This window comes from Pleurodeles waltl, chromosome 9 (assembly GCF_031143425.1).
Source record: "Pleurodeles waltl isolate 20211129_DDA chromosome 9, aPleWal1.hap1.20221129, whole genome shotgun sequence".
Classification (NCBI taxonomy): Eukaryota; Metazoa; Chordata; class Amphibia; order Caudata; family Salamandridae; genus Pleurodeles; species Pleurodeles waltl.
Window position 1 is genome coordinate 504677537 of NC_090448.1, and position 27502 is coordinate 504705038.

The following is a 27502-nucleotide window of genomic DNA, read 5'->3' on the forward strand; positions in this document are numbered from 1 at the left end:
CTAGGAGATCCAGATTGGGGCACCTTTGTAGATGATCATGACATCTGTCTCATCCAGGAAACTTTGGTGATAGAGCAGGTTAATAGGCGTGGTTTCAGAAGTTAAAACATCCCAGAGATTAAATTAAGTGCTGGGTGTCCCCTGGTTGGGCTACTGGTGTTGGTTCAGGGCAGTCTCTCCCATACTGTGACACATATGTACTTGGATTCCCTGGATGGTCAAGGGTTGTTTTTCTCATGGGCCAGCTCACGTCCATGAATGTTTACAACAGGAGCACCAGCCATAGACGAATCACGATCACTACATCTCCTGGAAAGATAGAGTACTAGGAGAGGCTGTAAGTACCCATTACGTGATCGTAGCCGGGGGCTTAAATTTGACGCTTGAACCAAGTAGCATGGCTGTCGAGCTGACTAGAGATGAGATCTTGGTGTGGGGTATTCCAGACTTAGGCCCCGCCAAAGCGAGACCTCTCTCGAGGGCAGCACTCCAGGTTGTTGACCTTACTATGGGATCAGGGCATGTAATGGCTGCTCACGCTCAGATAAGCGCCCGACCTATAGAAGGGGGGGCTTACCAGAGCACAATCCATTCCCTCCCAGATGTAAGATTGTGGAGCAAGCAGGGTGACATGACCATAGTGGAGAGAGTAACCATAACCCAATTTCGCTAAGGTTAAAAGTATCAGTGACCATTTCCAGCCCCACACACAGGGGCCATAGACAGCTTGTTGCCACGAATAACAGAAGGAATGTGAGATGGTAAGTAGTAAGCTCCTCACATGAGCAAGTTATGGCCCTGTATTTAATCCTGGTGACTCATATGGAGAGAATGTGTGATTGGGAGAAAAGTGACCTGGATTTGGCAGAGCACCACACAGTCTTTGATAAATTGAGGGATGTTCTATCTCAAGTGGCAGGGGTCCCAAACTACAAAGGGGATGTTTAATCATCAATGCAAAAAGGCCAAGGTAGACCTCCTGCAAGCTATGAAAAGAGGGGAAACCCAAGTCATTAGGGTGTGTAGGGCGAATTACTGGGCAACACTAAAAGCAGCAAAAGCAGAATGGAATGAAGACGTGTGGATGGATATACTGGATGTCACGGTAAACAGTGACCAGTAAAAGGTTTTGGTCCTTAGCAGGAATGAAGGAAATCTGGGTAATCCTGCAGAAACTTCAGTTCTTCTGAGCGAGTGGGTTGTACACTTGGGCAATTGTATTCCCCCACTGTGGTAGATGAAAGCCAACTTGAGGGTGGGGGTTCCCACAGTAGAAAGAACCAGATGCAGCATCTGGTAACTCTTTCTCTTGTGGAAACGGAAAACATAGTGGTCTTGTTTAAGTCGGAGAAAGCTCGGGGCTTTGATAAAATCCCATGTGATGACTTTGAGTCCAGTCTCAAGGTATGGGTCCCTTACATGAATGTGGTCTCTAACGCCATCGCTGCAGAGGGGGCAATACTAGACTCCTGGAAAGGGATGGAGAGTGTCACAATTTTTAAAAAGGGGACCCCATTGTGCCTTCAAACTATCGCCTATTAGTCTGTTAGACAACCTAAAAAAAAAAATTTGCAAGCAGGTGCTAGAGAGCTTGTTAGATTGGTGCAGTGAGAATCAGATCCTCTCATACCTCTGGTCAGGTTTTAGGCAGAAAGTCAGTGCTGTTGATCAGGTCTTCCGCTTCCTTTTGGTCAAATGGAAAGTGGTGGATTTGTCCAACGGCGACCTTTATGTGGCATATATTGATCTGCATGCCTCTTTTGACCTGGTCCCTGGAGAGATGGTGGGAGGTTTTGGGAAGTTCTCCAGGGAATGGGTACCCTGCCTGACTTCCTCCAGCTGATTAGATTGCTCCATCAGGGACATTTTGCAAAAGGGGGTGGGAGGAGAGTTAAATAATACCTTTATCGTTAATCAAGGTGTGTAGCAGCGCTGGGTTCTTGCCCCAACCCTTTTCCTCCTATAACTGTATTGCCCACCTGTTTGACTGTGGGACCCCTTCCCCGGCAGGAGTAAAAATACCAGCACTCCTCTTTGCAGACAACCCATTGTTGTCTAAAACTAGGAGGGGCCTGCAAAATTTAGTTGATAGTTTAAATCAATTTTGCAGATTTTGGCCTTGAACACCTATAAGACCAAATACATGGTCTACTCCAAGAAAGGTAGGGTGATAAGGGGGTCATTAAGGTGGGCTCTGAGGTATTGGAAAGGGTATGAGAGTTTGACTTCTTGGACATCAGGGTAGATGAGTCAGGATCATAGAACCCGCATGTCTCAAAAGTACCCTACTTGTGAAATATTGAGCAGGTGCCATATAAAGATTTGCACAAAAAAAAATGGCGTGGTCTCCTGTAAACCTAGCAGTAGAAATAAGCAAGCAACAGGGGTGGGACTGTATGGGTCGAAACTATGGGGCCACTGTAATATTAGCCCCCTAAAAATAAAATAAAATAACTTCCTCAGAGGTCACTTGGCTCTAGGAAGGGGTAAACCATTAGTCCTCCCTCCGCCTGGTTTCAAGAATCAATGAGCTAGCGATAGTGCTAAAACTATTGCTCAACTGGATTTTAGTTTGGAGCACTGATGAGTTGCGCCACGTCAAGGAGGGTTTGAGGGATGTCATCTTGGCCAATGGGATGGGGAAAATTGGTTGCCTAAGGGCACTTAAAAGAATTGGCTCAACTTGGGTCTATGGAAGTTTTGGAGTGAGCCTCGGACCGTTTGGACAGGTGATGCCGCTGAAGTTAAAAAACTGATGGAAGAGAAAGCTAGCAGCCTTAGAGATCACACTTCCTCAATAGGGAGTTTGACAAGAGTGTTGCTCTCCATAAGTCTGCAAGGCATAGGAGTTTTGGGATTTTTTACGCCCAGCACGGGTGGAAAGCCTATACCTTCAATTCAGATATGGGTGTTTACCTATAGCAGCCTTTACGGTAAATTGGAGGAAGTGGAACAAGGAACCTGACATCTGCACATGCTGCACAGCCATACGCAAAAATGACAAATGTGATGTTTTTTTTTTGTCCTGTGTGCGTGAAACCAAGGCCCAAATGGATTGCCCCCATGTGTAGATCCCTCTGTCTGTTGACAAGGGCAGAGGCTTGTAGAATATGCAAAAGTGACACTACCTCAATTGTGGTTGTGGGTGTTGTAGGAAAGCAGGATCCTTCTGACATGGTTGCAAGGATGTGGAATTCCTATAGCCTGACGCCCAAGACACATTTTGTGGGGTCAAGAACAACAAGTTTTAATGTTCATTTTGCCCTTGGGACAAGTAGGCCCAGCTCCCTACAGCACAAACTCTGGCTGCCAGTTTACAGGGATCAGGAAAGAGCACTGTCTGCAATTAAGGTAATATGTGTGCCCATATGTTAATGATGTTCAAACTTGTATTTATTTATGATTCACTTTTCTATTAGGGTGAGCACTCTAAGAAAATGTTGTCAGCTCGGACTGCACTAGTGGCACTTTGCAGTATAAAAATGCATACACACGTATGCAATGTTTGATAGGCTATGTATGATGCTCCCAGCATGCTCCCTGGTTTGATTCAAATATTTGCAGGAGTTTGAAAACAAGATTGGTCATGCTTTGCTTTCAAAATATGTTCACGAAAAACCGCAACTAGGAAAATTTAGGTACCACTTATTTGAAGCATAATTCAGTAAAATGTTGATGCATGCTAGTATTTCCAGAAAAAATATTCATAATGGAAAGATCAGTGTAACCAGTTCTAAGAATATTATGGAGAACATTGACATGGTGATTAGCCTTTTGGTTTTGCCAGTGCACGTCTTGTTTTGACTTGGTTATTGTGCATAATTTTTGTTATGGTAGCTGCTGGGCCCTCACCATCAGAACAAACATTAGCAAAAATATTTTTGGTCTCAAAAAGCACATCTTGCTTCAGTAGTTCAGGATACTGAATAAATCTACTTTGTGCTAATATGCTTTTTGTGAAGGAGTAGAATTCTGTCACTCAAAATGAAGATAGCTAATAAATAAAGAGCATTTAATCTGAAAAAAATATCACACATTTGCTATTGGTCAGAAAATTCAGGCGAAGAAAGCACATTCAATTACAAAAACATTAGATATCGGCAGTGCATTAGGAAAGTTACACAAAAGCGTTAGCAGAATACCGATTGGTTTCTTCTCCTTTCACGTAGTTCTAAACTATAGTAAATGTATCATCCCGCTCTTCTTCCGTCTACGTTCAGTAGACCTTTTTGTTCGGCACATCCCAAATACGCTGCAAGACAGTGGTTACAGAGACTGCAGGATTTACGTCACATCCTCTGAAGAAAAACATGAGTTAGAAAATACAACTTCAGACAGATATGCAATCAATCAATGGAACCTGTTGTACAGTGGACACGAGATCACACAAAAGTTAAATGTGCTAGAACATTGGAAGTTAGATAACTTCTCGCTGTGGGCTTTTTCTGCTTGAGGCCCAGCAGAAACACAAGAAAAACTCATATTATTTCAGCCATTAATTTTACCAAGAAATGCCTTTTAAACAAGCAGGATTTTCAATACAGCATTAGTACATTATTTATGAAAGAGCATTTACGGGCCTGACATATGTTGGTGGCCAATAAAGGAGGCATATTATGTGTCACTCGTTAATTTCAACGTTAGAACATTTCGTATATTAAAACATAGGTATGATTGTGTAAAGATAATTATTAATGTTAATTTCAGTGCTCACAATGCCCATCATTTCCTACATTGCTCACAGGTAACTAGGAGCTAACATACACAATAGCTAGTTTGCAGCTGTTTGTATGTGCATGCATGTGTAAAGGACCTAAGGTTCAAATCTCAGTCTTTCAGAAGCGATTGTTCTATTAATCATAATTTACAGGCTAGTATTTTGAAGTGGAATCCCATCTAAACCTATTTATTTTACATCAATATGCTAAACTTTTCAAGTCAGATCTGTTAAATCAGTTGGTAAGGGATCTGCTAAATCCATTGGTAAGGGCAGAGTAAGAATAGAACTAGAGTATTTAAATAGGTTATACAACAGTGTATGTTTGGTGTTGACTGCCAACAAACTCCCACCAAAACCTTTCTGACAGACTGATGGACCACTTTGCTTTGTCAGATTCTGGTGCATAAAGCACTCTCTGAAGAATCTTTAGGACATCCGAGGCTAAACATAACATTTTAATTCATTTTAATAACAATAAGCACATTAGGCCCCGCAAGGAAGGCAGAGTGGTTACATTTCAAACCATACAAATTTATTAAATTATTAGCAAAGTTTGAAACTCAAATCTTCAAATTGGTTGTTATCAGTACATTGATGTAGTAGTCAATGTGTAGTTCAAAGACATTTAAAGTCACATAAGCAAAGACAAACTATTATAAAGTTGTCTCAAAGGAAAAATTAGTAACATCTGCTCTCCTTTAAACAAAGCACCCTACTCTATTAAGTTGGTGAAAGGTTTTGCTAGCAAATCTGAAAAAAAAGGCTCTCTCTAAGGGTCAAAGAGGCTGGCAGAGTATCTTCTGAACTCTAGTCTATTAGGTTGAATCACACAATTCTAACACTTGATTCACCTATGCATGGTTCCCATATAAAGGACCAATCAAGTTAAGGCTCTAGTAGATAACTAAGCTCATTTTCTAAAGCTACTACACATGAGGCTACTCTAAATGCCCTTCAAACTTAGTTATCTGCAATATAATGACGTACATTGGTTCAAGCTGTACTCTGCAGGTACGAAGCAATATTTCATTAACACAATCTAGAAGGATTGTGCAAAACAAAACATTTTACTTGGGAATGGAAAACTTAAGGGCACATCGAGAGAGTACATGTTTTTTTTTAACAGATTTTATTGGTTTACAATAAAGCAATCGTGAGATTCACATCTAGAAACAGTTCTAGATGCTGTATTTCCAACTCATAAAATAACTTCAGGACAATATATGTTTCACATGGCAATCCCACCTAACCTATCTCCCTCAATCAGCTTCTCCCCCCCTCCCCCCCTGCATGCAGCGAGGTGCAGTGGTATTCAACTTTCCAAGCCCAATGTGTAAACATATAGAGACATGTAAGGAATGTAACCACAGACCAACTGTAGCCAAATGGTCCGGTGATATTATGTGGAGTGTGTGGAGGACGACGCCTGGGTGGATGCAGCTTGTTTAAGGTCCTCTACCAGCACCACCCATGCCCTGGCCCCGTCCAGGGGACGGCAGTCACGACGGGTGTCCACTAATAGGGCTTCACCTTCATAATCCGCCCATTTCAATAATTCCTTCTTCTATATGGTCACTTTTGGCGCTCTTTTCAACTTCTATTTGCGGGTTATCTCCCTCTTAGCCAGGATTAGGTCCAAATCTACAAATTTGCTGGTCACTCTAGACCAGTGGTTCCCAACCTTTTGACTTCTGTGGACCCCCATTTTATCAATACTGGAGCCCGGGGACCCCCACTGGATCATTAACGCACCCGGTCTGCAGCCTGCCCCCCACACAAAGGCGATGGGCAATGCACAATGGATTTTTGTGAGATAATACATTAGTTGGGACAAAGCAACCATTTCCAGTAATGCAATTCTCCCCATCACAGATAGAGGGAGTGAGTTCCAGAACTCCATGCTTCGCTTCAATGCACTAACGGCCCGGCGGACATTGCCCTCCAAAATATCGAAAAGAGCATGGTAGGTTCTTAATATGAGATACGTTATGCAGTTTGGCTCCCAAATCACAAAACTCTTCCAGTAAAAAGCTGGGCACCCATCAGATCCTCTTGGACATCTTGGAGAAACAGCAGGATGTTGTTGGCATAGAGAGCAATATACTGAGGGATCCCTAGGAGCAATGGGCCCTTGTAATTGCGACCCTGGTGGGCTCTCAGTGATACAGGTTCTATTGCTAAGGCAAACAACAATGGCGAGAGAGAACAGCCCTGTCGGGTGCGGCATTTAATTTCATAACTTGGCGAGATGTATTTGCCGGTTCGCACTGAAGCTCCTGAACTCGCATATAGAAACTGAACCCAGTGCAAAAAAAAAAAAATGTCACCCAGGTGGAAGTGTTTAATTATTTAAGCTAGGTAATTCCATTTGAAGCTGTTGAAAGCTTTTTCGAGATCCACTGTGAAAATAGCAGCACAGGGCGCAGTGCCTGGAGCTTTCTCCAAGATCAACAACAGTCGTTGAATATTTAACGCTGCCAGGTATGAAACCCGTCTGATCTTTATGAATCGGCCTAGGCATAAATTGTAGGAGTCTGGAGATTAGGATTCTACATAATATTTTGTAGTCTCATTTAAATTTGACAAGGGGCAGTATACCTTTATAACATGTGGCTGTTTTCCAGGTTTTGGTAGGGGGTACTATTAAGGCCTCCCTACTCATGGACAGGAGCACCTTCAGTGTTTTTGCTTCATTAAAAAGTTCCACCAACTGAGGCGAAAGCTGTTCAGCATATGTGGCATAAAACTCTATTGGGAACCCGTTAGTACCTAGAGTTTTCCCTCGTGCCATGTGTTTTAATAGTCATTTTCACCTCTGGCAAGCTGATACCGCTATGAACTGTTCTGACTCCTCTGATGTTGATACTGGGAATGTAAGTGGTGTCAGGAATGTACTGATGATGTGGAGGTGACCAGAGATGTAGGCCCTTATTATGAGTCTGGCGGCCCATGGACGCCAGACTCTCCGATGGTGGGCAGGTCTGCCCGCCATATTATGGCCCTGGCGGAGATGCCACGGTGGTGGTGGTCTCATGGTTTCAAACCCGACCATGGGGATTATGAGTCCCATTCCGCCAGCCTTTTCTTGGCGGTTTACACCGCCAGGGAACGGCTGGTGGATTGGGTGACTCGGCCTCCTGCACTCTCCTTGCACTTGGCGTGGGCAGTGCAGGGGGCCCCATGCACAGACCTATCGTGCATTTCACTGCCCGAATTACAGGCAGTGAAATGCGCGATGGATGCTGCTGCATCCGCCGCACTGCACATTGGCTCGGCTCCATTAGGAGCCGGCGTCAATGTAAAGGCCCTGTTTCCCGCTGTGCTGGCGGGTGGTAACACTATTTCTGCCTGCCGGCCCAGCGGGAAAATCATAATAGGGCCGGTGGGGGCTTCACCACACTGGCGGTGAAGTTGGGTCAGTGACCCCCTTACTTTGGTATAGGAATGAATAATATTTATAAAATTCCCCTTTAATGTCCCTTTGTTTGACCAAGCCCCTGAGTCAGTCTGTATTTAAACTTTGTGGCTGCCTCAATGGGTAGGGTTTGCTAACCAGGCCAATAAACGACCTGCTTCATCCAGTGTAGTGTGCGTCTTAATCATATAAGTACGGTAGTAGAAGCAGCGAAGACGTTTGACACGTTTGGCTACTTTCTCCTTGGCATCTAGGAGGGACTGTTGGTTCACCTGGGGTTTCCTGGTTATCTAGTTCAAGATACCGCAATGCAGTCTCAACAGTGAGTTCCTCCCAGAGAAGGGTTCTTTGAATCCCAATCATCTCAGCAACGCAGCAACCTCGTAGGACTGTTTTAAAGGCAGCCCATTCTACACTGTGTGAGTTAGTGGACTCACTCTTTTTATACAACAATATTTTGCCGAAAATAGAATCAGATAAAGCTTCAGGTTTATGTTTCCAGGAGGGTATGGGGGCGGATCCCCTCCCCCCAATCCAAATGAAGCAAGACTGGGTTATGATCGGATATAGTTTATGCCAGGTATTCTACGTCCTGTATCTTCTGGTGAATTGGTGGTGTACAAAGAAATGTATCAAGTCTAACATGGAGCGCATATATTGGTGAGTAGAAAGAATAGTCCCTACTCTGAGGGTGCAAGGCTCGCCAGGAGTCCACTAAGTTCCAGTTTTCCTGCCATGTAGTATATGAGCGGACCAGTTTCTATATCAGGGAATCTATCAGTGGGGGGTGTGATCTATTAAGTGCTGGATCACCTATGCAATTAAAATCACCCCCTAAACCACATCAACTGTCAGATAAGGGGCAAGGTGTCAAGACAGCTCTGCTAGGAAATCTGCCTGATTGCCCCAAATTTCAAACACATTTGATGATCGTAATGTCCTTCCCATCAGGGCGGCCTATTATCGCAACATAACACTCCTCTGGTTCCTCCTTATGTGCAGTGTATTGGAATAGGACCCCAGGCCTAATCCAAAATAAAGTCCCCCTGGCGAAGGCAGAGTAAGTCGTGTAGTACACCTGTCCGCTCCATCTACTTTGTAAAGCGATACCCTCTTTTTGTATTATATGTGTTTCCTGGAGAAGGGCCAGGTGCACACCATGGCGGGCAAGATAAGAAAAGACCCTATAATGCTTCGCAATGGAGTGTATTCCTCTCACTTTCCATGAGAGTATATTATAGCTAGTAGAGAGGAAAATTTAAGCTAAGTGTGAAGTGATAAGCAGTGTGAGTCTGAGGTTGACTAGGCAGGGATGGAAATGGGTTGGAGAGCATGACAATATGCACAGAAACAGTACCCCACATTGCGCACAACACTGTGCCCATTAAACCAGTAAACACTAGAACTAACCAACTCCCTCTCCCCAGGACCGGTAGGCCAACCTTCCCTGTCCAAACTAAGCTAACTAATACTATTCGAGTAGCATTATCCACTCCCTGTTGAAGTGGTATTGGGCGGTGGGCCAGACCAGCCCACCGTAACAACAAATGAATCGAGTAGCATGTCCCAATGTGTTCACTCCATCTCGAAGCGCATGCAATGCAGTCGCAGCAAGACCAGATATAGGTACATATGTATCAGACAATCCCAATGAGGCCCTGGGCCAACAACAGAGCAATAACCAACTTTTTGTGGGTATCGGATGTACAGTATATCTGCAGTAACAAGGCACTGAATTTCCAATCTTTAGAGTAAGTCATCTGCAGATCTAGGCATGATGGCCGGGAGTTCTGGAGCTGATTCTGAGTGGAGGGATGTAGCAGTCTGACTGCTCAAGATAGAGCCGTCAATTTTACACAACTCACCAGGGTCCATGGGTGATATAGTCGGGCTGGATGGAGCTCCCTCTCGAAGGGCTGCTCTGTCCTCCAGTGCCTGCTGTTGGGCACGCTGGGCCTCCACCACTGAGGGGGTGCCATCAGGCACCGGCATCGCTCTTTTCGTGGATCGTTTCAGCTTGAGGAACCTGGTGTGCGCATGCCTCAATCCATGTCCACATCTCTTGGGGGGGTATTGAAGAAAAGGGTGATGCTGTGAGCAGCGATTCTGAGTTGGGCCGGATAAAGCATGGTGTAGGATATCCCCTGTTCACAAAGTTTGCGTTTTACTGCCACAAATGTGCTCCACTGCTTTTTGACCTCCCTGGAATAGTCAGGGAAAATCATGATTTTACTGCTGTCCATTGTAATATCTCACCTCTTATGGGCTTGCATCAGGATAGCGTCTCTATCCTTTTAGTACAGCAGTTTAGCTATGACCACTTGGGGGGTGTACCAGGGTTGGGCAGGCGAGCTGGGACCCTGTGGGCTCGCTCCAGTGCAAAAAACGGTGACAGATCAATAGGAGCCAATTCAGGTTTTACCCAGCTTTCAGGAAGGTAATCATGTCTCCGCCCTCCACTTTTTCGGTTAGACCAACTATTTGAATGTTGTTCTTTCTAGCCCGGTTTTCGGCATTCTCTGCACGTCGCTTTACATTACCTTTCCTTCGTTGTGGTGAGCCTCTGGCGAATGTCTGCTAGATTATTCGGGATATAAGAGAACTCCCTTTCAACTGCAGTGACCCTGTCTGCCAACCAAAGATGGTCATCTCTTAAAATTCCTAATTGTGCCCCCAGGTTACCAATTTTTGTTTCCAGTAATTCTCGTGATGCGGTGATTGGCTGTAGAATATCTTGCAATGTCTGAGTTTCCGGATCAGAGGGGAGAGGTCGACTGCCAGTTGCAGGGCACTGTCTGCTGGTTGTTGCCCCAGGCGGTCAATACCCAGATACTTTCCCTTGCTGTCTTCCTCATGGCCATATGGTAGCTGTCAAGGCTATCCTGCGGTGCCCAGAACTAATCCAAGGAAACTAGGAACCCGGAATTCCAGCCTAGGCCAGCTGGGGGCTCTGGCTCAGAGGGGCTGTGGTGAGATGGGATGACGTATAACAGTTCTCCCCGTGGTGGGTCACTATCTTTCCACGCAGGTTGGTTGGGGCCAGATTACCGAGCCCTGGTAGCCATTTGCAGCTTGCTGCTCTGTCCAATTTCCAGACTGTGTGCTGCGTCCTGTACTCTGGGGGATCCCAGGCACTGTGCGAAATGAGGGCCACTGTACCCCAGGTCCGACCCGCAGAAGGTAAAGTTGGGGCATATAAACGTCAGGGTCCCAAGATCTATTATAGTGCTTGCCACCTGGGGGTGCATATGGTTATTAAGTGGTGCTTAACCGTAAAGAGCAGTGCCAGTTAGAGGGGATGCAGCAGGGTAGGCACAGGTACTCCAAGTCTTTACCCACTCCCAAGTGGCAGTGCTTCTATGGTAGTCTCGGGCTCGGGGCCTCCAAGGCCGGTTGCACCGGTGAAAGGCCCAGCCCTCCTCAGCCACGTGCGTTGTCCTCTGTGCTCCTTCAGACCTGCGCCGGCAGCAGGGACTGCATGTCTGCCCCCGCCTCAAGGAGCTCTGGGTTGTCAGATGATGCACAGTGGAGCTAGCAGCAATCAAGGCCGCTCTCGGACGCGCTCCTCCAGCCCTGCCGGCCAGGCCCCTCACGCACACATCACTGCACTCCTCAGGGGATTAACAGGGGAGCATTGCGTGGCTCGCCTCCAGGGTAAGGGCGCTTGGCAGTCTATACTACCGGGGGTTGTCTGGTCACTTCCGTCGCCTCTCCCCTCACCACCCTGGACTCTACTGTTAAAAAGCGGTCCCAGGGCTCTCTGAGAGCAGCGACCAGCGGCAGAGGTGCCAGGGAAGCCCAAGGGACCACTGAGAATCTACTCCTGCTCTGGGTTTCTCGGGATGACTGTCGTTGTAGTGCAGGCCGAAGTAGAGCAGAGAACTACACCTGTGCTCTCTCAGCCATCTTGGCCACGCCTCCATCGAGAGAGTACATGTGGAGGCGACTTTGCCTGGACTGGGGAAAAAAAGGCACTCTGTGGTGCATGAGGGCAAACAGACAGCCATTTTAAATTGCAGGCTTTCATTAGCCATGGTCAATCTATGCATGAAAAATATACATTCAGTACATTTATGTGTCACATGTTGATATGATGTGAAACATATCATTATAAAAAAAAAAATCCCCTTCATATCTGCTGTTTGGTGACTCTCGGAGTCGCACAACACTACACCCCCGTTTCCCTCTAAAGCCTTACTTTACACAACAGCTGTCAACTTTTGCGGCTTTTGTCTAGACTCCTGTAGATCCTTCAGCTCATCATTGATGTGGCTCTGCATCTCTTGAAGGACCACAACAGCTCTTTTCTTTCTTCTCCCACTTGATTAAGACAGTTGCTTTTCTCCATTCCATCTTCATCCAACATTTACAGTTATCATTTTTACATCCCTTGTAAACATAAATAAGCTTATCGCAGAAATTGTAATGACTTATATGGGGGTTATGGTCTTGACTAATAATCCACTACCTATACTACTAAGCCACTCACTAATTTTCCCTATCGCTTCATAGACACCTGTCTTTTCCAGCTCCTTCATTTCTCTAGAAACATCAGCGATGTAATTGACAAATTTGTTAATTTCGTTACTTGTGTCCAGCATACAAGTATACCATTGCTGAACACGCAACATGCTGCAGACTCCGCCCTCTTTCACAAGTGAAATAACTAAACCGGGCCTATTTTGCAGAATCACGGACACAATAAACTCCAAGAATAACAGGATCTTTTCCTTAAAATATTTGCTCACCTGTAACTTCCAGTCTCTGTAATATTCACCCCAACCGACTATCTGAGGTTCCTAATCTGTTCCATTCATCTCAGGAAGTATAACTTTTCCTACTGTTGCAAGTCAAAATTTAACTTTGAATTTATTCCTACTACTTTCATCTCTTCCTATTCTTTCTCTCAATCCATCCTTACTTCTCTACTTGTCATTTTCTCAATTTCTAATCTGTTCATCCAATTCTATAGTAAAATCCTTCTCAGACCTAGTCAATTTGTACGTAACCCTAGCTTTAATGAATTTAGGAATATCAATTTTTGTGACAGAACTTGAATAATGACAGAGGCCTTTAGAGAGCCAGTGACAGCAAATGTGGAGATACTAAGGGTGGAAAAAAATATTAGCATTTTTCATACGATCCACCTTATATCAGACGCAGCATGAGAGCAGACTCCATTATTGATGCTACTGCATCTAAGGGGGCAAATGCTTCCACTATCTGTGGCCCCCTACTGGACGGACTGAATGCAAGATAATGGAAATAGTGGGGGGAAATGGAGAAGTCTGCAGCTACCCAATAATATATCTCCAACTATAATGCCTTCCATAGCCAATATGCTGCAGAGGAAGGAAATGGAGAAATTGATGTAGCTCCTCCCTGAGCAGTACCAAGCTGCTGCTGCTGCAAAAAAAAAAAAAAAACACCCAAAAAGGCAAGGCTATCTTAAACCTATGCTTCAAGTCAGCACCAAATGTGGCCAATACACTGAGCAGACAGCAATATGAGGGCTCTGCCATAAGAAGCCATGCATTTTATTGCTGAGAGTCTCAAGGTTCAAACAGGAAGTGCAAGGTTCTATATATATATGTCCTTAACAGGCGAGAAACCTGTTTGGCCAACCAGTTTGCTGCAAAAAAATAAAGAAATAAATCATTACTGACAAAGGTATGGGAGTTCATCAGTTCAATGCCCTCCCTAGTTCAATGCACAAAGAGAACTGCCAGTAAGGAAAGGATTGCATCTAGTCCCCCCTCACACCAGTTCTGGGCCTACAGTCAGCTCACAAAGTGCACCACTTCAGTGGCAATACCCCAGCAAGCCAGACCTTTTTATACAGGGATAGAGAAGGAGGCACCCCTTAACGAGGAGCAGAGCATCAAGCATGGACTTACCATCAGGCCTCTAACTACACTCAATACCTGTAGGTGTCGGAATCAGAGGATTCCTCAAAGAATGGGAAAAAATCACCTGACAAATCGATACAAAACATTATACAGCATGGCTGTTGTATAGAACGGGTCTGAAACTTACCAAGCATAATACAAAGACAAGGTCTTGCAACAAAGATGAGAATCTGTGCCTGCTACAAGCAGTTGAGGAATACCTAAACAAAGATGCAACAGGAGGGGTACCAAAAAGGACAGGATTACCTAGTGGTCTACTCCATTTATTTCCTGGAACCAAAGCCAGACAAAACCCTTGGACCCATTCTAAACCTTAATGCCTTAAACAAATTTGTAAAGACGGAACAGTTCAATATGGTCACTGCACAAGACATCATGCAGTGCATGTTGATGGTAGTCTATATGGTGACTATAGTGTGCCGATAAACAGCAAACACAAGCATTCCTGAGGTTCATTGTGGAGAAAGTACATTACCAGGTCAGGGATTTACCCTTTGACATTGTCTGCTTTGAGGTTATTCGAGAAGTGCCTCGCTGTAGTGACGGCATACTTGAGAAGATCGGGGATACGTGGTTACCCTTACCTAGATGACTGGCTAGTAAAGGTTAGACCATTCAAACAATGCCAGATAAGTATAAAGACTGTCATACCATTACAGCACCAATTGGATTCTCCCTAAACATGCAAATTACGTCACCAAAGCCATGAAGAGATAGCACGTTCTTGGGGCAACGCTAAACTGGAACGAGTCAAAATCCTTCCCAATCTGCATAAGAACCCTGGCACCAACAGAGTAAGTGCACCTTTACCAGAAGGGACAGCCTCTGACAGTGGGTAAGTAATTGGAATTATGATATTGTGTATGCCGCATGCAAGGTTTTTTTTTGTATACTTTTTTTATTGGTATTTTTACAATACACATAACAATACTGGCGTACTGCAAAAACATTTCAGAATGTCGTGTAGAATCACAATGACAGTCAGGGACCCCCGTCCCACTCTGCAGATTCAATCAATTTCCCCCGTACAGAATTAAACACTATATAACAAACCATATACATTGCATTGGCAAATAGGTGGTACATTCTCTATAGTAATGATAACACTGTGAACTTCCCTCTTCAGGCAATCATTATGCATTCCTTACCTTCATCCCACTGTCATGCTCAAGGGGGTAGGGCATCTGGGGAGCCCAGCAGCTTAGTAATCATTGCTGCCCAGGCCTGCAGATCATCGGCAACTTTGTTATCCCTGCACATTTTACACATGTGATAATCCTCAGCATTTGCCCATTGAGCCATATCTCTCATCCCTCTGCAATAGTCGGAGCTACTGAGGACATCCATCTAATGGCAATTCTGCGTTTAGCCAGTACAAGGCCAAGCATGATTAACTTTCTACTAATTTTCTTTTTCTTTTTACTGCAATCCGTCCTAGCAGGCATTGCCCTATATTTCTGGATGTGGACCAACCAGTGGTTGCATTCAAATGTTTGAATATTGCTTCCCAACATCCATCTAGTTTAGGACATCCCCAGATCATATTTATAAAATCTGCATCAAGCCAACTGCAGCAAGGGCAAAAGGAGGGTTGCGCCGGGTAACTTAATGTCAGGAATAAGGCCATGCGCGGTCCAGGTCCTGCCCGAAACTCCGCTGCGCGGTTCTGCGGTGCTTTATGCGCACCACTTGTCATCCCCTCTTGTTCCAAAGGTGGCTATCAGCGTTGTCTGCCCTGTGGCAAAGCTCATAGAGCCATTGACATTGGTGGACAAGATGCACTTATCAGTGCTATTACATGAAGGGACTACAATTCCCATGTTTTTAGAGGCAGCAGCCATCTTGGGGTGTGGCAGGCCTATAAAGCCCAGCCACACCCAAGCACGTTGCTCACTATTTTGAAGACTTCAATGCAGTTAGACCTCGTGGGGGTTCCTCTGAAGAAGAGCAGATTTCCTGCATGGCAGATGGACGGCAAATCGGAGTACCCTTGTTTCCATGGTGAATTCAGATACGAGTAGATCGTACTCGTAGCGGTAAGGTCTTGATGAGCCAAATCTTGAAGGGAGTTGTTACTTCCAAAAGGTAAAGCGCCCTTTAGCACAACGAGCAAAGCGTTTTCAATTTTCAGAGTAAAGCCGCCTTGGCGCGACGATAAAAGCACTTCAGAGCACAGAAATAAAGCGCCCCTTAGTACAACGAGCAAAGCGCTTCAGGACACACATGTAAAGCGCCCTCGGCACTGTAATTAAAGCGAATCAGTCCACATGAGGAAAGCGGCCTTGGCACAACAATCAAAGCGCTTCAGTCCACATGAGTAAAGTGCCCTTGGTACAACAATCAAAGCGCTTCAGTCCACATAAGGAAAGCGCCCTTGGCACAGCAATCAAAGCGCTTCAATCCACATGCATAAAAAACCCTTGGCACAACAATCAAAGTGATTCAGGCCACATGAGTAAAGGCGCCCCTTAGCATAACGAGCGTAGCGCTTCAGATGAAACAAATGAAAGTGCTATCTGGCATAAGGAACAAAGCGCTTCCAGTTCAATAAGTAAAAACTTTCCGGCCTTATAGTTGTGAATGTGAAAGAATTTTGGAGATAAGCAAATTATAGTTGTCATTGTTTTTTGGAAGGCATAATACGTGAAAAGCACATTTAATTCTTTGAGATTTTCTAGGTCATGATCAAAGGTTTATGTTATGAATGCATAGATGTTACAGGATTAATATTCAGAGTATGATCATAATCCAAAGCTCTTGCCATCTCTTGGTTCTGAGGTTGTAGTTTGTTCTTGTTCCATGATTCAAAGAAGGGGGCTTTGCCTCATTTCAAAAGGGGTCTCCATCTGATATCACGGAGACACATTTAGTCAAGAGTCTATTGATGAGTTATACTGCTAAAAATGAGTAAGTGCATATTTGTTCTAACCTTTTCTTTTCAGATCTCTCTCCCTGCTGTTCCCTACCCTAAATCCCTTCTCCTTCCCGCCCCCGGACTGGCTTCATCATAACTCTGTACTATAATAGCTTTCTGAGTTGGTGACGCAGGGAGGTGGGCCTTTTGTTCAGCGACGTGCAGATCCTGAGGAAAGGACACTGTGACACTTACATGCAGAGTACTAGGGCTGAGATAAACCTGATGAATCACATTGAATTGAATTAATTTAAACCGCACATAATAAGAGGTGGTCTTCACCTTCTTGTGGATTCCCTCCCATTCCTTAGTCGATAGTGGCGCCTCCAGCACTTCATCTCATTTGACATGTATCGGACGTTCCATCAGAGGTAAGTCCACTCTCAGTACCCTACAGATGTGAGATATCAGCCTCCAACCTCCTGTCAGATTCAACATAGTTACTAGAGTCTGAGACTCCAGTGGAGGCCTTTGGGAAAGAGGGCTATATTTTTGGGACTGTAGCTGCTATTGTTGCAAATTGTAGGAGCTGACCTGTCCACAGGTGGAACACTTTCTTGCCACCTGTCAGAGTGATAAAGCAATCATTGTGTTGTGTGTCCTGCAAGGCTTCACATCCCTTCCCCTCCCATCCCCGCACCCCTGACACCAACCATGCAATAATCGAGAATGGGTGTAGTATCCATATATTTGTCTGGTAAATGAGGCCCTATGCAACAGCTGTCGGACCACTCTCTCCTGTGTCCTGAAAACCTATCGGTCCACACAGGGTACCGCAGTTGAAAACTCAAACCCATCATTAAGAGTTCTGGTAGTGGAATGTTGTTACATGTACCCCTTGTCAATCTGGATTGCCAATTTTCAAGGTTGTCCATCTAATGTACTGCATGTTGCAGTTGAGCTGCAAGATAATAGAGCTCCAAGTATGGCAACTCAAGGCCTCCCTTATCCCATGTGCACTTAGGAGTAGACAGACTAACCCATTTCCTCAGCGAGGCCCACAAAAACTCGACTATTCGCTTATCTAGTTCCACAAAGTAATTTCCATGAATGTCAATGAGTGCCCCATAAAAAATGTAGCGAAATCGGAGCAAGATTATTATTTTAAGTAATACAAAATTCCCCATCGGGGTTTAACGTAGGGTGTTCCAAAATTTTAGTCATGGCCTTATCCCTTCCAGGACCCTACCAGTACTTGCAGTTTCGAACTCCAGTGCCCAATGTATGAGTCTAATCCCCAGATACCTGATGCTATTTGTTTACGAGGGAAGATCCATTTGGGAAAGGTCCTTCTCAGGCCTTCCAGCTAAATCTATTAACGGGAACAGTTTAAATTTAGAGCGGTTAACGTGCAACCTGGACACCTCGCCAAACTCAACAAAAGGAGTGCTAGCATAATGGGGACTGAGTATATAGACTGATGCAGATAGAGCAAGGAGTCATCTGCCTGAGGGGAGACCACATGTGCATTCTCCCCAATCTGTATTCCCTGACCTCGTCTCGCATCCCAGAGACAGCTAGCCAGTGGCTCCATCGGCAGTACAAATAGTAGGGGAGATAGAGGGCAGTCCTCTCTGGTCCCACAATGCAAGTAGAACTGCTGCAATACCATTCACCTTCCCCTTCTTCTCATCTCACTGTTCGGTCACTGTATAGTAGTTGCACCCATTTTAGATATAGCTTCCCAATGCCAACCTTCTGCAGCACCCTCCACATGTACTCGAAATCAAACCCATTTCTCTCTCAAGAAGCACTAGCGCAAATTGGCCTTCGTCAAGAGCGGAGTCGTGCATGAAAGCGGAGTCGTGCATGACTGAAGAGAGTCTTCTCGAATTGCATAGAGTATTCCTGTGTGGTAGAAATCTGCATTGGTCCTCGTGGACCAGCCACAGCATAAGCTTCAGTATTTGAGGCACCAGTATTTTACTGAGAATTTTCCCTTAGTTCGATGAACCTTTTGACTCGTTTAAGTTTATACTGAAAGTAGCACACAAGGCACATCAAAATCAAACAATGCAAATCATTAGCGAATCAGTAAAGAACACACAAGGACCCCTTTGGCCATGAATAACCACACCTTTTGTTATCAATTTAAAATGTTTATTTCCCTATATTAACAATGCTAAGGTCACGAAAATTACTCTCAAAAGCAAATGGTACAAATAAAGAAACATCACAAGTTGACCGAAACATCTAAAGAATCTCCATTTAAACAAAGCAATTAGAACAATTATCTCAGTAATGAAAACAAAAATTAATAGCAACAGTATTTGAGCAAGAGAAATAACGTACATTTGTTTAACAATGGAATGACGTCAGATCATAGTTAAAGAGAAACACCTCACTAACTTCAAATTAGCATTATTATGTTGGGCTTCATGCAAAAGTTTTAGTAACACAAATTTACAAAACATCTAGCTATGGCGCTATCAAAACAGCAGTTGGTACCTGAAAAACAAAAAAGAAACAACAATGCACAGTTTATTCATATTAAGGATCAGCAAAACAACATTAAATTCTTCAGGAGGTCATCAGCATCAGTATAGGGGAGCAGGGAAAAGGATGACGGTTTAGAACTTGGACTTTAAGATCACTAAACCATCAGATCCATAGTTCAGTATAGAACAGACAAAGCAAAATTTTGAAAATAAAGTACCATAACGTCAATAGACTGTCTGGCAAGGATCAAAGTGATGGGTCAGTGAATCTCAGAATAATGGCCATGAGAATGGATGGAAACTCTCAGAACAGTGCGGTTAAGTTAAAGTTGTCCCACGTTTGCTATTGGTCAGAAACATCGGGCGAAGAAAGAATGACCAATTACAAAAACATTAGATATCAGCTGTGTATTAGAAAAGACACAAAAAGACATAAGCAGCTTAATGATTGCTTCTTCTCCATTTGCGCAACTCCAGTCTATACAAAATGTATCGTTCTGCGCTTCCTGCCGTCTGTGATCAGTGGGCTCTTTTGTTCAGCACATTCCAAATACACTTCGAGACAGCAGTTACAGAGATTGTTGAAACCTTCAAGAACACATTTAGTTCCTCAAAAGAAATACATTTTATTAGCACAAAACTTTAGACAGATATGCAACTCAAACAGTAGAATTTGTTATGCAGCGGACATGAGATCACTTCCTAAGTTACATCTTTCAACACTTTGGCAGACAATCAACTTTAGCTGTGACCTTGCTTGCTTATTTGAGGCCCTTCTGTTAGCACAAGTACTGTTGACATTTTTTAGCCATTAACATAACAGAGCAATGCATTTAATACAGATAGAATTCTCAATACAATATTAGTACATTATTTGTGAAAGTCCATATGCGGGGATTCTCTTATGATGGAGACCAATCAAGTAGGTACATTATGTGTCACACATTAATTTTAACGTTAATACATCGTATATACTAAAACAAATGCCAGAATACGTGAAAATAATTATTAATGTTAATTTCAGCGCTCACTCCTACATGCCAGAATTAGAATTATTTCATTATTCCTAATTCACTTGTAACTTACACACTGGTCATGCCTCTCTGACGATGACCCAGTTACTCTTAACTTTGTTTGACAAATTTGTTATAGGACAACAAGAATTCACAAAACGTCATGTACGGATTATGGGGGTGGGTGGGAAAGTGTTGTGGTGTGTGTTTTTTTTTTTATTATTATTTTTTTTTTTTTTTTTTTACATTTGCTAGTCTGCCTTTTTACCAGTGTTGCTTTCAGTCTAAAGGGATTTCGTGACTCAATATGTTAAGGTTTGCCCCTTACTGCTATGTATATTGATTCTCAAAAAGCCCCATCAACACTGGTAAATAAGGAGAGTCGCCTTTTCGTTTAGGGGAGGTGAAGGTCCAGGATCTTTTTTTTTTTTATTTTATTTTTTTAATCTAAAACCAGTTGAGCTGAACGGTTAATCTATTTGTGGTAATACTGCTGATTCAGACACAGTCACTTTCTTGGATTTTCTGGGGATTACACTATCATTTTGATTGTACCAACATCTCTGTACCCCAGTTCACATTATTATTTTTTTGCATTAAGGCGAGTAAACACAAAGGATCATTTATTGCTTTGTAACTCTTCAGTACCCCAGTTCTCTACAGGATCTCATCAAGTTCTTCAGCCTGAATTGCTAAATCTATGACAACAACACAAGAATCACTTGAATACCGAAACATTCAAAGAAGATTGACAGACTGGGAATAGACCACTGTCACACCAAGGTGTCAGCTAATCAATCTGTGCAGTAAACCAAGTCACAAAAAAATTTCTCCATCACATGTATTCTGCTACTCCTTTCTCCGCATCTGTGATTGCATCAGAAACTCCGAGCCACCACCCAGCTTGTTGTTTCATCATTGATCCTAACTGGAATTATTGTTTCTACAGTAAAGATTACAAATTATCGAGGATGTTGCAAAAAACAGCTTCTGCAGACCCTTCTAATTGATCACATCTCGTTGATGTTTCAAGGATGTCATTTCCCAGTGCCTGACGGTCAGCTGTGAAGACCCCATGCATCAAGCAGAGGGCCTGCCGTTTCATCCAGATAAAGCTAAAAAGATATTCATATTCTCACACTAGATACCTCTCCTCTAGACTGGCATTCTGTCTGACTATCCCACCTTAGTAGAAGAAATACATAGATACATCTGTAGAAAAGTCTTCTCTGACCTAGGGGGCAAACTCTGGAGCTTTCTCCCAGAAGAAGTAAGAAATATTGAAGACCTGAAATTCAGGAAGACGCTCAAGACTTATCTTTTATAAAGATAATGCCAGAAGGCATCCAATTAAAGTTCTCTAGCTGAGACTAGAGAACGCTCATTAGGTGGAGCGTGCAAGCGCTCTGTCCTTTTGTAATCTATCTGTGGGCTTTTAACCATGCTCACCACATGCCCATCACTATCACTCGTTCGCGGGCTTGCTTTTCAAAAATCCTTTATCATCATTGGTAAATGCTTTGAGTTTGTCCCTCCTTGGGGAAGTTTTGTTTCCGCCTTGGCCATCGACCCTGTTACATGGATAATTGCACGTTTGCCGATATGTTTGACTGTGAGCAAACTTCTTTTTCCATTTGTGTCTCCTTCGCGCTCATGGCGGCCGTGGTGCTTTGAATCAGCTTGCCTATGTCAACTGTTTTACTTTTCGTTTTCAAGTTATATGGCAAGAAAAGTCCAATTAGGAATTTACAACCCTAATAGCTCTGAGTTGTTTCTAAAAGAAGCATGTGAGTGAAGCCTTTTTTTGTACAAACTGGTTCAGCAAAAATACAACACATTTAAGACCACTCGTAATTCAGGAAGGCACTGAAAACTTGTATTTTTCATAGATAATGCAACAAAGAATTGACCTTACAGTCTCCCGTGACTAGGAGGGACAAATGGTGGTTATTCCTCATCTCCTCCTGGTTGCGCATTCTGTACTATGGCTGATTCTGTATTGGTTGGGCTTGTGCCAGTGTTGGCTGGATCGGGTGGCCCCTGCTGTTCTTAGCCCTCATGCTTCTAATATGACTGCATTGTGTAACATTTACCCCAAGAGTTGCTCTTTGCAGATCCTTGGTGGAACCTGTAGCCTATAGTAAGGTATAATGGTTGCTCCTCTACTGCGCCTTGGTGAGCTGGTCTTCCATATTCTGTGGTTAATTATATACTGTGGCTAATTATATAATTGGCTGATGTTCTGCCAGTCCTGAATATACTCCTTAGAGCCTGTACTACAGCTGACTCTATGACTTCTGGGAGCATGTCAGAGCATATACCAAAATTAATTTAATATTGCACTGCCTAAGAGTCGCAGGTTTTACCTCTCCAGTTTGCAATTATTCATATTCAGTGTGGTTTAAATTGTATGAGGCCAAATAATGACGATATGGTAGATATCCGCACATAGTCACGTGCTTTATGGTAGGTATCCAAATGTACAGACCGTTTCTCATTTTTCTTCTACAGCAGGCATATGCCCTGCTAGCTTCTTACGATGACATTCTTTGATTGGTCTTAGCCACGCACGTACGACACTAAAACACTTCTTATTTATGCCATTCACAAGCATCCGCCCATCCTCACTCTAGTCTTTAATGCTTAAACGACCTGCCTCACTCATTTCCCCTTCAAGGGAATGCATTGTGCTACAACAAAACAATGTAAGCACAACTATGGGCTTCACACACATCATCGAAATATTACTGGTACAAGCCTCGTATCATAGTTTCCCCCATCCAAAGCAGTCATGGAGTGTCGGCAGTGGGATGAAGTGCCTCATAACTGCAACTACAATAGATTTCAAAAGCTCCATAAGACACGTACTTGACAATTGTTTTCACAATGTGTAAAATATGCCGACCTGTATAGTTCACCGAGATTTGTTCCGTTTGTATGTTCTGTAATGTGAATAAATTATTCTATCTTTGATGGCCTGTTGGTTTTCCTTGGGTTTTTAGTCATGCTAATTAAATGTGCCAACAACTGTTTAATGAATTAGCACCTGTAATTTAATAGCCGTTGTGAGAAACCGATGTTTGACTTATTCACTGTTTAAAATGAGCAATACGCTGTTACCACTAAGCTTTTAGGAACTTTAGCTCATACTGTCTGCTAAATAAAATAATTTGAAGCGAGTTAAAAGTGAAATCAATCTTCTGAGAATCCTGCTATCCACGTCTTTGAAGTCCAAATACAAACCGTAAGCAAAGGGCTTTATCAGCAACAAGTTTCGTTTACTAGTGGAAGCTGGCACACGCTTCAAAAGGAGCGTGTAAAGAGCTGCCCCCGCACCGGAATTTGAGCTGCATGGCAGGGCTCGATGCAGACCCGCACGTTTAGCAATTGACATACTGCACAAGTCATTTAAACTGAGTAGCATTATTCCTTTCTTCAAACAATGCATCGCCACAGTAGCTCTCCGACCACATTTAACATGTCTGCCTCCCCAGAGTGGTTTTCTATCCCCAACCTCTGGGTGGAGTAAAAGTCTTTAATACCTTGATGTTCTGCAGTCAGTAGAAAGTTGTTTCTTCTTGTAGGGAAGCCTTTTTCACGATTTGTGACAAGGAAGCCAAGAATTATGAAAAAGCTGAATTCATGCATGGAATTCTAGCGCCTGCCCACTGAGCTGCTAAGTTGTTTGTATTGTTTTGTTATTTTTCAAGTGTGTTGTGTGTTTTGAGGTACTCGTTCTGTGTTGCCAAGTAGTGTTATTCTGGTGCAACGATGGTGTGTCGTTTATGTGCAATGTTATGATGTGATATTGTGCTGATGTGCTATTTTGTTTGAATTGTGGCATTTCTATTTTGAAGTTGAACAGTTATGTGCTTGTGTTGTCTAGTTATTGCAGTGTTGTGTTGGGCTGCTGTTGCCAATTAGCACCTGGTAGATTCGCCTTGGCACCATGGTGGTGCAGGTATAGCAACTTCGCCCATAGAACGGGGGGGGGACTGAACTGGCGTCTGACTCCCATAATTAACAAAGCCAGCATCCACCTTAGGAACAGTCAAAAACTGCCAGAGATGTGCAGATTCGATTTTTGAGTTCCTCTCGACCTTCCCGCTGAATCAGCATAGTAGGAGACACCCCAGAGTGATTCCAGAACTTTTTATTATAATACAAGCAAGTGCAAAACATATTCAGAATAACAATGGCAAATATCACATTTTTTGTTCTAGGCAAAGTAAACATGAGAAAAGCTAATGTGATATTTTCTGTTTTACCTTCCTGTAAACCACCTGCTCCAGATTTAAGCAGGTAAAATGATTTGCCATTGTGAGAGCTGGAAAACAATCATTGCATGCTTGATGACCATTGCAAGCCGCACCAAGCTAGAGCTGACAGTAGTCTGTGGAAGGCAATGTGATTGAGAATCTTCTTTGACTGAAACGAATGCCATCTCTGCCCGAAACTGAGCACAGCTCCCCCATATGTAGTCAGTCACATGAGCACCATAAGAAAGTGTCCTTGTGACTCTGACACATTATGAGAAGAATAAAGTGTGGATTCTTATGCACTGCACGTATGCAGATAAGAACTATGTCTAAATATAATAAACTGAATATTTTTGTGTATGTACAAAGACTTGTGAATTATCATAATATGGACCATCCAGCAAAATTGCTACATATGTGCATATTTAGGTAATATCAGAGAAAATGTTGGCGACCAAAGGCCCGAAGTCACTCAGTGCATAATTTTATTGATGCTGTTTGGGCCTCTGTGGGTATTTCATGTCATTAATGGCATGTTGCCAAGTTGTGTCATTGTCACAGGGACATTGTGCCGATCTATTGACTAACCAACTGACGGCTATGAGTGGGCCATTTAGGGACCAAGGACATTTCTAAGCATTTTGTATATAAACAGGCTTATAAATATATGTGTGTGTGTTTGTATATTCTATATATCTATGAGGGTGACAGAGACTGAATTTTTTTAAGGTGGTGAAAATGGAAAAGCGAATCTGCGGTTGTGAATTTGTCTTCAGTATTTGATGCCAAGGTTAAGTGCGGCACCAGGAGTAAGCTTGGAAACGTCTTTTTGGATAACTTTCCATAAGTATATTTGCTATTTTTGTAAATTCCCTAACACATAACATAAAAAGGATCATAAAATTAGTAGATAGCACTTATCTTTCGGAAATGTTGTAGGTTGAGGCGTAAATATTCAGATTATCTTACGATTTTTGTTTTGTCTTCTTCAGATGGTCCCTTTTTATGAGCGCAACAAGCCTGCAATGGATAAAATGCTTCAGCAGTTCTCTAATTTCAGTATAGCAAAGGATTCCAAATTGACCGCAGATTCTGTATACCTGTTGGATATAGACATTCCTGATACTCGAGAAGAAAAGACAAGTCATCTCCTTGGCATTTCTTGTTCTGACAATTCTGTAAAGTTGTTTAACAGAGAAAAGTTAACTTTGATACGGGAGTACAGTGAGCATTCTGGTCTGCTGCATGGGATCAGATTTTCTCATACAAACGAGAATGTGTTATTTTCAGCATGCAGTGATGGAACGGTCAAGTGCTGGGACTCTCGCTTATCAAGCTCCACTGCAGCACAGATGTTAAAAGGTTTTCCTTCAAATGTTTTCATCAGCTTTGATATCAGTTGTAATGATAGTTTAATTTGTGCAGGTACAGAGAAAGTTGAAGATGACGCCTTTCTTGTTTTTTGGGATGCCAGAAACGCCAATGAAACATCTGCATCAAAACAGCCGTTAGGTGTTTATTCTGAGTCGCACAATGATGATGTCACACAAGTATGTTTCCATCCCACGTCTCCAAATCTTTTACTTTCGGGGTCCACTGATGGGTTAGTTAATGTATTTGATCTTAACAAAGAAAATGAGGACGAAGCATTAAAAGTCACTTGTAATTCTGATTCTTCTGTAAATTTCATTGGGTGGTCTGGGCAAGATTACAATCAGATCTATTGCTTAACACACGATGAAGGATTTTATTGGTGGGATATTGCTCAGTTAGACACTCAAGAACCTATCACTTTATTGAAGATCCAGGATTCAAGGGAAGCATTTAACACCGATTTTGGTAGCCTTGACTATCTGACTGGTGGTTTCTACAATAAAAAGGCAGGTGCGCTATTTGTCCTTGGGGGAGCACACACTGGAAACCTCTATCTAATGAACTGTCAGGCTGATGGACTGCATTATTGGTGCGACCTTCAAGGTGGACACTCTTCCACGCTGCGTTCTTTCTACTGGAACGACGAGGACCAGTCTTTGTTGACTGGTGGAGAAGATGCCAAGCTGTTGTTATGGAAGCCCAAAGCTGTTGAAAAGCATGTTATGGGGAAAGACTCATTGAAAATGACTTCCTCAATACTTCAGAGAGTGAGAATTCACAGCAATTCGTCATATAAAATCAAGCCAAAAAAAGTGAAGCACCCATGACCTTATCTTTGACCTGGAGTTTTTGTTTCCATTTGGTGAAAAAGGTTATTAGTCTGTGACACGGACATTTGATGCTTATGTAAACTGCATTTGTGGATTGTAAACTAAATGAATCAATTTGTATGATTTATTTGAAATATATCCGTGATTTTCCAATATTATTGAAGTAGCATTTAATGAATTACAACTAAAATGCACTAACATTATGAATGCCTACATGAGTAAGTAGATATTTCTATTGCAATATTTTTTCACTTGACTTCCTCTAAAAACAGTATTTAGGACCGGTTATGTAATAGAGCGGGCAAAGTGCCTGTGGCTGTTACTTTTGCAGTGCGGTTTATAGATTGGATTTTTTTTGTTTATTGATCACAAGACTGTCTAAATATCCTTGTTATTGTCACTGGCATGCCCCTTACCACAGAATATTAGGAAATTATACAACATAGGGTTCCATATTCCTGAAGAACTGCGGTTCCCCCGGTATTAGGAATTCTCACTGGAAGGCAATTGTGTCTAGTGTTTTTGCGGGTTTTGTTTAGCTAACCATTAAGATTTATTTGTCTCGCACTTAACGACCAGGGTTTGAATCGCGTTTTCACATGTGGATGTTACTTTCTTTCAAAGAGGATG

At 43.1% G+C, this 27502-nt stretch overlaps 1 protein-coding gene across 1 annotated transcript in view; it reads left to right on the plus strand.

The window, feature by feature from the left end:
- The window catches only part of WDR89 (WD repeat domain 89), a 42194-nt gene extending 15167 nt beyond the window's left edge, over positions 1-27027 (plus strand). Inside the window, exon 2 of the mRNA XM_069207364.1 lies at positions 25661-27027. Within this exon, the coding sequence (XP_069063465.1) occupies positions 25661-26869 (1209 nt within the window). The 3' untranslated portion in view covers positions 26870-27027. The remainder of the gene's footprint in view (positions 1-25660) is intronic.
- The last annotated feature ends 475 nt before the right edge of the window (positions 27028-27502 follow it).